We start from the raw sequence: 15,880 nt of genomic DNA, 5'->3' as shown, positions 1-15,880 counted from the left end.
TATGTAAAATTCACAAATATTTAGAAGGGTTGTTGCATATCCAAACAGAGTCTTATAAAATAGTATGGGGTTGAACAATTTCAAAACATATTGGATATAAATAACCAAGGGTCTGGAAATTTTGACAGCCCATGCCAGTCATTTTATCAAAATTCGGCAGACATTTGTGACAGTCTTTTACATTCTCAGATCGAAAATAAACTTTAAAAAAAACTTTTTATGTAGTTATTTTAAGATAAATGTTGGAATTTGTGTTATTTCATCACATTCTCTGTCTTTAACAAAATATTATAACAGCCGAAAACTTCGGAGTGATGAAAAAAAAGAAAATCACAAATACATTTTGTATATTGATTTAAATGGTCTGTTGACTTCTGTGTTAAAAGATTCAATCAATAAATTAATAATTTCAAACTATGACTGATTCGTAGTTCTAGTACCATGTGTTTTCGTTAGCTCTGAAAGATCGGCGGGAAAATAATAGACTTGTCAATCTTTTTCATAATAAATCAAGTAATAAATGTATAAAAATTCTCTGAGTTACTTCAATTAATTCATATACACAATTGTGCTGCACATGTACCATTAATTCAATTATGCAATCAACTAATCAGTTACAGGTAAATCACAGTCACAGGTGGCTGCACATCGGCTAAAATTGACACACATCTGTCAATTCATTTCCAATAAACAATTAGGAGACTAGTAGACAGGATGTTTATACACTAATTAAACCACACAGACTATAATTTATACGGGTTGACAATTTTTTATGTCCGAATTTGGATATTGGTTATTTGCAAAATCTGTCGGTCAATGACCGTCATTTTTGACCATTTCCAGACCCTTACAAATAAACTAAAGTAATTATCTGACAAACTAACAAGACAAAACATGGAACAAATTAACACCTAAGGTACTTACCAACACCAACCATAACCTTGGCTGGAGCTAATCCTAAGATATTTTCTTCTTTCTCCAGGAAAATAACAAAACTGGCAACCTTTTCTTTCCCAGCTTTATCAGAGATGGATATTTTCTGGAAAATGTAAAAAAAAAAGCTAATGGGTTCAATTTTATCTAAAATCACATTAACTAATGAAGTTGATGGAGTAATATGTGAATATTTATTCAGTTTTAAAAAGAACAGGTTATACTGAATAAGTATATACTAAAGAATATAAAATAAAAATGTGATGAAAAACTATCCACAATATCGTTGCTGTTTTCTTTAAAAGTATATGTTCTCCCTTATTATGTATTATAAATTAAAACTTTTTTCATGCTCAAATTCAAAATAAAACTTTCTCTACTCAATATATTTTACCTTGGTAACATCTTGGTAACCATAGCTGTGGAACACTACAGTGTATAAACCAGGTGGAAGGTAGACACGGAAACGACCTTGAGAATCAACAGTGAACTTCCTTGAAGATCCATTTATAGTAACAGTAGCATTCTGCATTGGAATCTGTTCTTTCTGGCTTTGAACAACCACTGTGAATCCACGACTGGCTTCATTGATCAAGTGAAGAAGAGGTTGACGATTCTGGTGCCACGCCACCAGTAATTGATGACCATCGGGGTAATCACAACATCCTGTGTATATTTCCATGGCAACTGACCCAATAAAGTCAAAGGCATAATCCTTAAATATATTAACAAATTTTCAAATTAAAAAATTAAAATCTAATATGTCTCAGCAATCACCTGTTTTCAGCTATGTTTTGTTTTGAAAAAACTTTTATTTAGATATATAATTGTCTTTTTCAACCTCTTGAAAAAAACATTTCAGCCACTGGCCTTCTTTTGGTTTCCTTTCACAGTTCCTTCTCTATATCTTTGTCAGTTGGTGTTTATACAAAAATTATATAGCTTCATGTACTGCATAAATCTGTCAAAGGAAACTGAAGAAGGCCTGTGGCCAAAACATTTTTTTCAACATTTTGAAAAAAGATAATTATATACCATAACATTCACTGAGGAAATTCAACACAATAATATTAATTAGACATCTCAGAGTAGTGCATGTTTTGTAAAGAAGACCAACTGTCTACTGTGACTCTTTTACTCAATTTGAAAGTACTTAAGATATGTTTAACATAAACTTAAATACAAGTAAAAGACAATCTGAGAGAATTTATAGCTTTCCATGGCTCAGTATAATATTGCTGATAAAGTGCTTACAGACATACAGACATGTACATGTATATCTACCTGATTATATAATCACTTACCAATAGGCTTCCATCATGTGATTCTACAACATTGGCTGGTACAATAGCTCCTGGGAAACTTTTACCTACAACATCAAATCATAATGTTACTGTGAAAGTATTTTTATTCGTGGACACCAATTTTCATTGATTTGGGAAGAAACACAAGTTCATGGATTCTTGAATTTGTTGCTTTGATGTTTTTAGTATACTTATCAATGGGATATTCCTTTGCATTGGGAACCAAATTTAATGGTTTGGTCTACCCACAAAACCACGTAAATTGGTACCCTACGAACAATAGTATCTCAGTATCAAACTTAGCCACAATATAAATATGTACATGAGTAATCTTTTATTCATATAAGAAATTTCAAATATTGTGAATGTACATGTAAGTTCAATAAACCAACAATAAAAACAACCAATAAAAAAACTGTTTTCATGGCCTCTTCTTTTTGAGTTTTAGTTGTACTACTTTACAGAGATTTTTCACAAATGGCAAATTAAAGTGTTAATTCAAAATATTTCTCATGAATTGTGTCCTTCAAAATCTTTTAAAAATAAAATGCAAAAAAAAACAGAACATGTGTGACTCCACTGAGTGATACTCATCTTAAACAAAACTAAAAATATAAAAACTCTTACATTGGATAATCTCCCTTTGCAAAAATCAAAAAAATAATCTACCTTCATGTACTGTATATAACACTCGTTGCTAATATTAAGTTTTAAAATTGATATGCATTTACAAGGATCAGGGAAGGACAGAAACACAAAAAAGAGACAGACAAACAAAGACAGGCAAGGGCAGACAGACAGACAGACTGACAGACAAATACAGGCAAGGCCAGACAGACAGACAGACAGACAAAAAGAAAGACAGACAGACAGGCAAGGACAGACAGACTGACAGACAGACAATGTGATTCTTTTATATAATATGTAACTTTCTTGGAGATATATTATGTTGGTTGACAGTAATGTGTGATGACTTACCAGTTCCATTACATCCATACTGTCCTGCCTTTAATGTCATGTGATGTTTGACAAACACTGATCCAAGACGGGCTGCAGCAGCATTGTCAACTCTGAGATATTTAGTTTCTAAAACAGAGATTGTAAAGTGTAACCAACTTTTATTGAAAATTATAGGTATATTTTTATGATTAAACCCATATCTGTATTTTAAAAATGAAGTAACAATTTTTTCCAATACATTTATCAGTTATCTTTTTTTTTAATACACAAAAACATGTAAAATCAGTTTTAGTAGTATTCCTACAGCCCTGCCCCTTTTTTGATGGGTTTAAGTAGCACTCCAGGTAAGGCACTAGGTTCAATATTAGCACCCTGCCCTTTTCTGATGGGTTCAATATTAGCACCCTACCCTATTTCGACGGGTTCAATATTAGATCTCTACCCTATTTTGATGGGTTCAAAATAAGCCCCCTGCCCTTTTTGATGGGTTCAATATTAGCACCCTGCCCTTAACTTTCCCTAAATAGATGTTTATGCTTGCATGATGTGCCTTCAAATTTGCCTCTAGCATTTCAGAATGCCCGTTTTTACTTGGATTATACTGTCCTTTTCAAAAGATGAACGTTACATATTTGTAAAACCTACCTGTCTGTCCCTTAGAGTAGTACGGGTGGGTTATAATCTGTGTCCCTCCCCTCAACAGAACTGTAACAGTAGGGTGAAACTTATTCATCCAGTCCTCCAAAAGTTTGGTCTCTATTGCTTTATTACCAGTTGTGTTACTGTACATACCTTGTATAAAAAAGTTATAAACAGATGAGCACAAACATGGTGATAAATTTGGTGATAAAATGATAAAACATGGTGATAAATTAGGTGATAAAATGATAAACATGGTAATAAATTTGGTGATGAAATGATAAAACATGGTAATAAATATGGTGATAAAATGATAAAACGTGGTGATAAATTTTGTGATAAAATGATAAATCAATCCAAATTACTTTGACACTTACATGAAATGATGTAAAATACAGAATACAAACGTTCCAGACTTCTTGTAACATAATATCAGTTTCTATTTCTACAACTATTAATTATTAACTAATCATGTTGACAATTGTACATCATCCATAATCATTATTTGTGTTTATTTAAATTTCCTTTACCTTCCTTTAAAATCTACTTTGATACTATGAAGATAAAAATTCTGATAATTACTGATATATTGACCAGAAAATTGATTGAAAGTAGCCATGGATACTTGAGGTCAATATTTCAGCTTCTATTGACCCCACATTGACCTGGAGTAGCTAGCTAATACATACTAGGAAAATTCCTGTCAAGGTCAATATTTTGACCATTATTGATCCCATGTTCACCAGAACATTGACCAGCCGTTGCTATTTCAGCTCCATCAGGGTTTAGTGTTGGTACAATATGTAACATCATGGTATCAAACATCTAAACAAGAAAATAGAAATACAATGAATATCTAGACATGAAGAAAAAACTAAGATATAGAAAAATGTTGGACATCCAAGAAACTGTATGACTGATACCTATACAGCACAAGGTACATTCTATTATGTTTAACTGCATTCAAAATCTTTTATCCTTACAATGAAGGGTTCAAATTTTTTAACAATTCATAAGACGGGCACGCAAAAATATGGATAATCTTACATTACTGATGTAACTATAGAGTCAGGCCCAATTTAATAAAAAATTCTCAAATTGAGATTTTCATCAAATCCAGGAGTTTTCCTAAAATCTTCTATTTCAAGTGATCTGATTGGTTGAAATTGGAGTTGTGGAAGAATTTGAGGAAAATCTGATTTTGAGACTTCTTATGAAACCAGCCCAAGGACATAAAACCACAGAGACCTACCTTTGAGATCATGAAATCTACTCCATTATTTTCACAAATGTCTACAGCAATCTGAAGCAAAAGTTCTGGCCCAACTGCTTCGTTTCCATGGATACCAGCTAACAAAAGAACATGTGCTACTTCCTCATCTTTGTTGTCATGATGACCCACATTCAACATCCAAACGTCTCGGTTTTGTTGGGATTTTCCAAGACTAAACAAAAGAAAATTTCCTGTTAAAATATGCATATTTAATAATTTACCATAAATGGAGAAATTTTCAATGCAATTTTTTCACTTCAGAAGACAATTCTACTACCTGTACTTATCATCATTATATATCAAGTTAAATGTTTTATGAAGGAGTAAAAATAGAAACTTGTTCCTTAAACATGACTAGTATTTTGTGAGAAGCATAAACTTCTCTTTCCACAGCATCTGAGTTCATCCTTTATTTTCAGTGGTATTCCTGGTGTTTCTTTTTGTGTGTATTTTTGTTTGTTTCTTTGTTTGACTGTTTCTTCATCTTTTGTCTTTTCCTTTTTTAGCAGTGTTTTGTCCATGGATATTCCCCTTTTTTGACACTTCAGTATCTCAGTTCAGTTGTTAAACATTATTACGCAAATTGCAACTGTAAGGATGATAGTCTTTAAAGTTATATTGCATAAAAATGCTGTTTTGTTTTATTTCAGAAATTTATACATGACTAGAATTCTCTTTTCCTCTTCCCAAGGAAAGTGAAGTTTGGTTCAGAGAAAGATACATTTGTAACTTTTGTATGTTAAATTTTTGTTGTTGGAAAGTTAATTTTTATACTTAATTTGGAAAGCAGGAAAGTAAAAAAAATCATCACAATATTAGCCAATCATTACATACCTTGCTAAAGACATGAGATCAGAACATTTGGTAGTGAGGTTCCTCATGGCTGCCTCCATCTGTTTTGGTCTGTGGAAGTCTGTCTTCTGAACTTCTCTGTTAAGATATATACTAATACTTGAGGTGTTGTATGGCTTAATGATAATCTGTTGAGTCTGTGGTTCAAACCCTGAAATAAAATTAAAAACAGATTTCAGCAAAGTATTAATTTATTCATTCTTTCATGCACTTGATTTTGCATCTTTTTTATTTAAAATATGCCTAACAAATAATACTTTTTCTTTAGTTAGAAGTGGTTTATATCATTTCTCCACTAAAGATAGTAAAATATGGATTTTCAAAATGTGAGATATTGTCAGCATTTAAAATGATAATTTTACTATTGAGAGTGAATTAGTACTTAAACAAAGACTTGACTAAAGGAAAATAAGTTTCTCCCATTAAAAATACAGAAAACTAAGAAACTGTGAAAATGGTGGTAATCTAAAAGTTGATGTAATCATCAACCAGTGGTTCAAAAAATCACTGGGGACAAGTAGAAATTAAATTTTATTTTTGATGACATCAGGCAAACCTTTCTACCTTTAATAGTCAATGGATAAGTAACAAGTCAAAACACTCTTAAAGGTTTCTATCCATAATTTATCATGCATGCATCATCTACAGGAAACCTTACTGATCATTTTTACATATACTGACCTCGAGCTGAGATCTCAAGGTTATGTTTCCCTTCTGTCAGTACTGAATGGAATTCTCCCTTCTCATTGGTTGATATTATAGCCTCTTTATCATCCAGTTTGACAACAGCATCACTGATAGGCTTGCCTATATCATCATATACTATTCCATACATACCTGAAAAAAAATTGCAAATACTGAATAATATTATTGGCACTAATTCAATTATCAACTTCAAAAATAAGTTGCCATGGTTTCATAAAATATCCTCAAATAAATGATTTCATCAAATCCTCCCTCCATTCAAATTTCCATCCATCAGATAGTAAGAAAACAAGGTTTGAGGAAAATATTTTATAAAATCTGTACAATGCCCTCATAAACAGGCAAAATATCAGCAAAAATTTGATAAAAAGTATTTCGTCATAAAAATATAAAAAATCAAATGTTATCTAAATTTTACTTGCAAATGTAAATATAATGTACATGGGTTCGAATTTGCATAGCAGTCAATTGCAGATGGCCCTGACTGCTGTTAAACCAAGCTAATCACATTTCTTCTGTCAAAATACAGTAGTTAATCAGATTCCCAGGAAGAAAATGAACCAACCTTGTTTAGACCTGTGAATAAAGCTCATCAGGGGATGGAGATTTTCCATCCACACATGGCCAAGTTGGTCTCCTGGAGGAATCCTACAACAGCTGATGTGGGCTGATATCTACAATAAGATAAATACATCGTGTAAACAGACAATTCTGATTCCGTAAACCAGGAACTTTTGTATGAAGCTAAGATTTTTTTTCTCACTATTATCCAATAAGACTAGTAACATGAAAATAATACTGTCGCAAATATTTTGATCAAAAAACATCCAAATACAATTTAACTAATCCTGGTTTTAAGTCTGCACAAAAGGAGGCCGATTGTAGAAAAGTAAAGTTCATTAAGTATGCAGTTAACAATACTGAGTATATATCTTTAAAAAATTGTCATCAATTCTTAAAATAGCCTCAAAAATTCATTATGAACCAACAAATGTATACAAAATGTTAATGAAGATATAAAGATTACTTTAATGTGAATATTACTTTGAACTTGTACAAATTTCTTTTGGCCATAAATATTTGTGGCTTGTCAAAATCACTGAAATCATGCTGCTGAATCAAGATTTGAATTTAATTATTTTGTCAGAGCATCTTAACCTTCATAGAAGAATTTGAATTTGAAGTTAAAAGACTACAATGAACAGTAGCCCATGTTCTTTCATGGAATTCAATTGTCACCTGTCAAATTCAGCTTTGCCAATTTGGCATTTCAAACTTTAAAATTACATGTCTTGTGAACTTGGAATGATTGCAACAAATGGCAAGTGCCCATATTTTGAATACAAAGCAACAACCTTTATTTTAAATCATACCATGAAACTATGGAAATCATTGTAAACTTTATCTAGGATTCCTGAAGCTGCACTTCCAAAATCAGCACCATGGAATATTCCATGTGACCTGGATGTTTTACAGGAGTCTGATTTATACATATCAGGATAAGCATCTGTATAACCCCGGGTTATCAACTGGAAGATATCTTCATCTGGAGTTACTGCTACTCCTCCTCTACTTTGTTGCCATGGTAACCTAAAATATAGGGATCTTTTATTTGCAAATACATGAGTCAATTGGTATAACTAGATATGTCCAAATTAAAATCATATTTTTTCTTAAAAAAAGACTTTCCAGTGCAACAAAAAAAACTAACTTGAAATGAAAAATCTTGATATACTTGTATCTACACGTATCTTCGAAGTTTAATTGTTTGGTAAATATAGAACTTATATGTCTTCCAGAGTTGAATAGCATTTCTAAACCCTACATAAATAATTCTATTTCCAAATATAAAGTGGAGCCCACCTAGCATTTTAAAATGGAATCATAAACTATTTCGAGTGTAGTTTGACACAAATGCAGAGTAATATTCTGTTTCTTAAATGACCCTTTATCTTTGTATGTACCCATCTTGGCAACGTTTAAACAGGTTCTACTCTTTTAAATGCAAAACATTATTCAGCTAAACAACTTGATTTGAAGACTTTACAATAAGATTCAAACCAGTCATCTTCCGAGAACAAAAATTCTCTTGACAGCACACATTTTCTCACACCAGTAAAGAGAAGTGAAAAATTGAGCCGAGTTAAAGAAATAACTTTTATAGATACAATAAACTGCTTTTCCTACGCATTACTTTTACTGTTAGGGCTGTTCAATTAAAAAAAAATATGAGGTACCTGGAGAAGACACCCATAGAAGTTCTACTGATGTTTTGTATTAAACTGTATATTTTGTCAAGTGACCTTAACACCCACCCATATACAAAGAATAGAAGTCTCCCCCACCACCTGGTCCCTCAAATATTTTATATGTTTTACTAGAACAGCCCTTAATTTAACTAAGTAGAATTTTTTCATCAATTTTTTTCTATGAAAGAAATTACATACACCATAAAGAGTCCACCACTGTCCAAACTCAATATCACATTAAATCTGTGTTTCTGTATTTCATCTGTCAAAATCTTCATTACATATTCCTGTTAGAAGAGTGATTTTATTACATGTAGAATGGTAAAGTATTGGAATTATAGACATGTTGTTACCATAACCATATTAGTAAAATGATTTGGTGGAAACTGCAAAACGTACCACATATGATTATCATAGCCTGTATGCTGAATGGTTTGTTTTTGTTAGTTTGTTTGTTTGTTGGGGTTTAATGCCCGAGCAGCAATATTTCAACTATATTCAGGCAATAAACATGAAAGGGATGATAAAATGAACATGAAGTGATGATGATGAAATGAAAAAAGGGATGGGACACAAGGATAATAGGGTCGACAAATTTAGATTGCCACAAGAAAAAGGGAGGGAAGGGTAGGATCGGGCAATTTAGCCTCCTGTGGCGGAGCGCAAAGGTTCCTACTCCTATTGAATGCCACAGCAGGGTTCTTTAACGTTCGAGGAACGTGGCATCTTTCCCAACACAGTGCACCATTATGGTTTGCAGTCAGGTTTTCTGTATTATAGCCTGACAACCCCAGCATGTAACACACCAGGGGTACCCCATTCCATCACCTGGGGCACACAACCCAGTTGCTCTGTGGGCAGATTGCCTAGCCCCCGAATAGGTCTCTGAGCACTATTTAGTCGCCTTTTACGACAAGCTTAGCGCTGCTGCAGGCCTATTTTTTTTTACTCGGACCTGCATGGGGCTTGAATGGTTTGTAACATATTAATCATTTGTAAATCATGTACTTTACAAAAAATGATAATCAATGATAAACATATGATTTATGTTATGCACAATTATGATATTTATTGGTAAATATTGGCTTCCTTATATATGTGTATAATAATCAAATGGGGATAAAAACTTTTTAGTAGTCTTTGTAAGAATCGTGCAAATTCTGTAAAAAGTGATACACCTCAAAAATAGCTACATATTTTTTATTTTTGTTATTAAGCTGCTTAATCGGTCTATATAATGAAATGTGTAATTTTGCATTCAAATCTGCCTGCTCTTAGGAGATAATCAACATTGAAAATGATCTAAGTGATTCTACTGTATTTGAGTGTCATTTACAGAGTTATCATTAATTTTGAAATCTACCATGCATTCTATATAATTTTTATCTCCTACAAACATGGGTTATATGAAAAACTGAATGTTAATTTCTGTTTCATATGGCAATTCAAACAAAATATCAAAAATACAAATATGTAGACTTTCACCCATGAATAACATTTTGCATGATTCTTAGCTGGCATACTATTTAAAACTATCATACAGTATATGTAAATTATATCCTGCATATGTAGTACTAAGTACTTTTCTCATGTATTACACTTTTGGGTGTGTTTACTTTTTAACAGTGATGTAAGAACTGACTCTAATCACTGAATTTATTGTAGAGTTTTGATTAATGGTTTGGAATGAAAGAAGGTACTCAATATAAATAGTGTTTTCTTTATGTATTCACACTAAATATTTCGTAACTGGTACAGTCCAAACTTAACAATTGAAAAGATTTCATGTTTTTAGCATTTTTATCCCTTGAAATACTGTTAAAGTATTCATTTTTGCAATGTACTAATTATCTTGGTGAACATAAAAGCATGCAAAACTGACTTTTTTCACTATAATGCTAACAATTTTTTGAAACTGTGAAAACCGATACCCCTGAATATATCGCCTTTTCATAATCTAGGAAATTTGATACAGCATATTTATTTGAGAGCAAAATGTCAAACCATAAAAAAATTATGTCAAGTTTTCATAGTGGTTGCACATTACCTTTTTTTGATTTTTTGAACCTACCGATATATTGACTGTTACCATGGTATCCAAGCTAACATCAGTTGTACAATCTGTTTTTGTATCCATATTGTCAACATTTAAATGAGGAATAAGATGAAGATGAACATCATTGAACAACTGCCATGATACAGGGTTGTTTTTCTTGTACCCTAGAACATTGCATTTACATGTATTGAATAAAGCAAAAATTATTCAGAACTAAAAAAATGAATACTGACACAAGTTTGATGTCAGATCAAAACAATAAGATAGTGCCTTGTATAGTTATTTCCATGCATTAAGTTTTATAGAAAAAACATGATCTTCAGACTAGAAAAGTCAACCATATTTGCCTTAAAAGTAGTAGAATCATTTGTGGTAAATTAATTTTCACTTTATAGGATACAAACCACTAAAATAAGCACCATTGAAAATCACTGTTATAAAATAAAACTTCTTCCAAATTTTCAAACAAACAGAAATTAATAATCCAAATAAAGAATATAAGTAATTAGCAATAACGAAAAGCCATTTATTTTCAATAACTTGCTTTTACATGTATAAGGAAAAATCATGTGTTCATATAAAGAGAGTAATAAGTTATATTTCCTTCTCTCATTAGTTAAAATAGAAGGGTTATCTATCAAACTGAAGGAAACACAAATTATTACTAGGTTGAATGAAAAATATACTTTTTTTACCTGTCACATGGTGTCTGACTAATCTCATCAACATCTCAGCTCCGACAGTTTCATTGCCATGAAGACCACCGATCAAAAGCACATGTGGTTTTCCTGCTTCATGATTGGTCAGATTGGCTGAAAGATGCACCAATGGAATGGAGTTTCCTTTAGGGGATTTCCCTGCAACTGTATATTCCATTACAGCAGGATTTTCTTTTGCTAGCTGTTCAAGTTCAGATTCCATTTCAGAATGACTGAGATATTGTGACACATCTACATTTTTCTTGATATCAAAGTCATTCTCTTTAGACCATGCAATGATGGTGTCTTTCTCCAAGGTAAAATTAACACTTATTGCAGCATCCATAGTAACAACGGCTTCTATAGTTTGTGGTGTATATCTGAAATAAAAAATAACTTGAATAGTACTATGAAAGCAAATCTGAACTTTTGATTCATTAAATAGATAATAATATTGATCAAAATAATTGTTTTAGAATAATGGAGTTGAAGCTACTTTTAACATTCAAATACCTATTAGCAAATTCCTAAAGCCTGTTTAATCTGGTGGAGGATAAACTTACAGTGCCAGGGTCTTGAGATTGATACATAGATTTTACTGTAGTGGATGCCACTTTACTGCAATCCTTACTCAGACTTAAGAATTGATAACTTACCCAGATGCAGAGGCAGTAATTTGGTATGTTCCTGGAACAAGAAGTCTCCAATAATCTCCCATGGCAGCTGAAGTGATTGTATGGTCAATGCCAGCAACATTAATGCTTGCATTGGCTATAGGACTTCCAGACTCCTTATCAGTAACAAAGCCTTTAACACCTTTATGTACCTGGAATTCAAACATTGGCAGTGAGCGAATATGGCAGATTAAGGTCATTGTTCTAGAAATTATCTTTTATTTGGTCATCTAAAAACTAGGTACTGAATATTTTTATGTCTAAAATACAAAAAAAAGGTTTGAAGGGGCTTGAATGAAAATTAGAATAATTGTCTATACAGGCATAGCTACCTTGGACTACGCCTATATACAAGTTAAAGCTGTCACTATCAATGAACGTGATCTATGGCTGAAAAACTCAAAAGTAGTGATTAAAATCTATCATGCTGAAGCAGAATACCAAGCGCCAATTTATTCTGACGATGGATACACATGTAAAGAGAGAAGATATTCTTATATGACAAATGTCTTAAAGCAAGAAAGGCAGGAAATACAGAAATACAAAATAGATCTTATTTCAGAATCACTTTAATTTTAACAAACAGTTAAAAGAAAATTGATGACCAACATTTTAACCATGTAAACCACAAATCTATTTTTGCCTAAACCTAAATTATATAAATAGTGATTTGTGTATGTACATGTGATTACATCACAATTTCTCTCTCACCTGTCCCATGAATACCAACAAAGCATATTCATTGGCTGTCCAGTATGATTTGAGATCTTTAGCCAACGGGTATTTAAAGCATCCAAGCTCTATGGTAATCTCAAAACAGTTACTGTGTAAGTAGTTCCAGTCCTGCATACCTCCTGTAAATATATTGTATATGTTATAGCTTATTCTATATGTACATGCATCAGGCCAAGTGCCTCCTGTTAGAACCTCATCCTAAATATGATGTAGGAGGAGCATTTGCCCATTAATTAAAAATGTCAAAAAATCAAGAGACCTGAAAAAATCTCGAACTTGATCTGCAACTTGTTGTGGCAAAGCAATATTCTAAATATCAAATGTATATATGCAAAGTGAAGCATGACAAAAACAGTGCAGAAAGACTGATTTGCCAGACTGACAGACAGGAGGTCGGATTGACAGACAATGGGCAAACCTAACTTTCCCATCATGAAAGTCACGGGAAGAGACTAATAAAGCCTTCAGGATATTCCTCATTAGCTTCTAAATTAATATTTAAGTTTCACAATATGAACTTTCATAATTAAAGTACTATTTTTACAGTAACATTAATGAGACATGCAATTGAAGCTTTAATTATCACAATATCAAGAAAAAAATGGGTCAAAGACAGAAATGGCTGAGTTGCCGTAAGCAGTAAGTAGAAGTGTGACAGACCTGAAATCGCATCGTAGGAAATGGGACCCAACACTGAAGTAACGTACCAAATATCTCACGGCTGTGACTTATAGTTGTTGTTTTTCTCTACCCGCCAACGCCTGACCGAAATTCAACATTCTATAAGCTGATTTGCACAATTGCAAATGGCCATAATTGATCACCATAATAATATGATCTACATCTTACAATTACAGGATTAAAAGCCAAACTATTATTTTCACAATAATAAAGAAAGAAAAAGAAATTCTAAAATTAAAACTTCATAACATACCTTCAACATTATACCATTTAGCTCCATTAGTGATACCATCCTTGAAGTATTCATTACTTGATGATGGACAGGGATGACCAGAATGCATGGTAGAATGAGCCTGAAAATTAAAAAAAAAAACAGTGTACCTGATGCTTCTGCACAAATGTCTGTCAAACCACATATTTTGGTTTGAACTGAAAATAAAATTTTTCTTTATAGATTTCATTCAACAACATCTTGAATTTATACTTAGAATAAAAGAATACAAGTTTTAAAGTGGCTATAGACAACTTCAAAACTAAATATGTCAAGGAAAAGGGGAGCTACATGTAGTAGGTAATACAGGGCTTTTTCTACCTTTTTCCAAATAAGGCACCTGCCAATTTTTATCAATTGGGAAAAAAACGAACACATAAAATTATGTTTAAACTCATTGAATTACGGAAGATAAAGGTGAAAGATGTTCTGAAATAAAATAGGCTGCCATAAAAAGTTGTAAATTGAAGAAAAGACACGTCTTTCCCCACTCTTAAAATTGATCTCCAAAAACTGTGACAATAACGATTTGCAGACTAATCAATAAAATATGACTTTCATTCTACCAACGGGCGATTTAAAAACTGACAACTTTCATATTGCTTGCTTCAGTTTGGAAATTCATGATTAATTTTGGGGAAAAAAAGACACTTTTTTGTCAATGGCAATAGGGTCGTTAATTGTTAAACCTGTAAATTGAGGGTAGAAAAAGCGCTGTAATATAACAAAAAAACATAAAAAAGGTAAAAGGCAATTTAGATATTCAAAAAATTTCTGACCAACAGGTTTACAACAGGGGAAAAGCAATAAAAAGTGTTTAAAGAGTTAATTTTAGGTTAATAAAGCTACTACACATGTGTCAATTCAACAGCTTACACCTAATCAAGAAAACACTGACACAACAACTTGTTTACATTAAACACACATGTAATTGGTAGAATCAATTTCATAATTTAAACATCTAGTAATTTTTTTTTTGAAATTCTGAAATTAGTTATGAGTTGTATGAATATGGAAGAAAGACATTTTAAGCTTTTATGTCATTTGTTATTTGAGCTCAGTTAAATGGAATTAACAATCAATGAACAAAATTTTTAAATATAAACAGCAAAAAAATGCACTGGACAGAACATTACAATATGGAAAGTATTTTAAAACATGCCCATCAAACATATTACAAAGATAACCTGTAAATTTCAGAAATTTCAATTTCATAATTTACCAGTGAGTAAGCCTCTGATACTTGGATAAATATAGCATCATCAGCTGATTTGCTGTAGGTAGTTGTGCCTGCTTTGGTGTCATCGAATGGATAGTTAGCTACCAGAGATCCACCATGTAAATTTGCAGACAAAACAAAAGGGATAGACTTGATCCACTCTATAACTGCATTTGTTTCTGGTTCTTGGTGGTCATTTATGTTTGTCACTTTGAACTGGTCTGGAAAGTTACGATTCAGATCTATATGGTGGGCATTGGTTCTACCACGATATCCCATTCTGTCTCCTGCAAGGATTGATAGAATAAATTACTAAACTGCTCGTTTAAAAGTCTCAAGACAATTGATTAAGGTTGATGAATAGACCTACAAAATACAAATGAGGATTTACAATGTAGACAATACACTAAACAATAGAGATTTCAATGTACATGAGAGTTACCCTGTAGATAACGACAGAGATTTCAATGTACATGAGAGTTACCCTGCAGATAACGACACAGATTTCAATGTACATGAGAGTTACCCTGTAGATAACGACACAGATTTCAATGTACATGAGAGTTACCCTGTAGATAACGACACAGATTTCAATGTACATGAGAGTTACCCTGTAGATAATGACACAGAT

The 15,880-nt window shown here is 32.2% G+C and overlaps 1 protein-coding gene across 1 annotated transcript in view; it reads right to left on the bottom strand.

Annotated features, from left to right (window-relative positions):
- The window catches only part of LOC148607866 (carboxypeptidase D-like), a 34,141-nt gene that overhangs the window by 7,437 nt on the left and 10,824 nt on the right, over positions 1-15,880 (bottom strand). Inside the window, exons 6-23 of the mRNA XM_088544396.1 lie at positions 15,253-15,536; positions 14,013-14,112; positions 13,055-13,197; positions 12,326-12,495; positions 11,667-12,049; positions 10,987-11,135; positions 9,114-9,202; positions 8,040-8,256; positions 7,232-7,340; positions 6,643-6,798; positions 5,944-6,112; positions 5,089-5,281; positions 4,526-4,661; positions 3,843-3,989; positions 3,216-3,323; positions 2,238-2,302; positions 1,328-1,648; positions 925-1,039 (exon numbers count right to left, since the gene is read on the bottom strand). Coding sequence (XP_088400522.1) covers positions 925-1,039; positions 1,328-1,648; positions 2,238-2,302; positions 3,216-3,323; positions 3,843-3,989; positions 4,526-4,661; positions 5,089-5,281; positions 5,944-6,112; positions 6,643-6,798; positions 7,232-7,340; positions 8,040-8,256; positions 9,114-9,202; positions 10,987-11,135; positions 11,667-12,049; positions 12,326-12,495; positions 13,055-13,197; positions 14,013-14,112; positions 15,253-15,536 — 3,054 coding nt within the window. The remainder of the gene's footprint in view (positions 1-924; positions 1,040-1,327; positions 1,649-2,237; positions 2,303-3,215; positions 3,324-3,842; positions 3,990-4,525; positions 4,662-5,088; positions 5,282-5,943; positions 6,113-6,642; positions 6,799-7,231; positions 7,341-8,039; positions 8,257-9,113; positions 9,203-10,986; positions 11,136-11,666; positions 12,050-12,325; positions 12,496-13,054; positions 13,198-14,012; positions 14,113-15,252; positions 15,537-15,880) is intronic.

The sequence above is a fragment of the Perna viridis genome, chromosome 9, assembly GCF_037379345.1.
Source record: "Perna viridis isolate PV_CMFRI_1.1 ecotype Kerala chromosome 9, ASM3737934v1, whole genome shotgun sequence".
NCBI lineage: Eukaryota > Metazoa > Mollusca > Bivalvia > Mytilida > Mytilidae > Perna > Perna viridis.
This window is presented reverse-complemented; position numbering and strand designations above follow the sequence as displayed.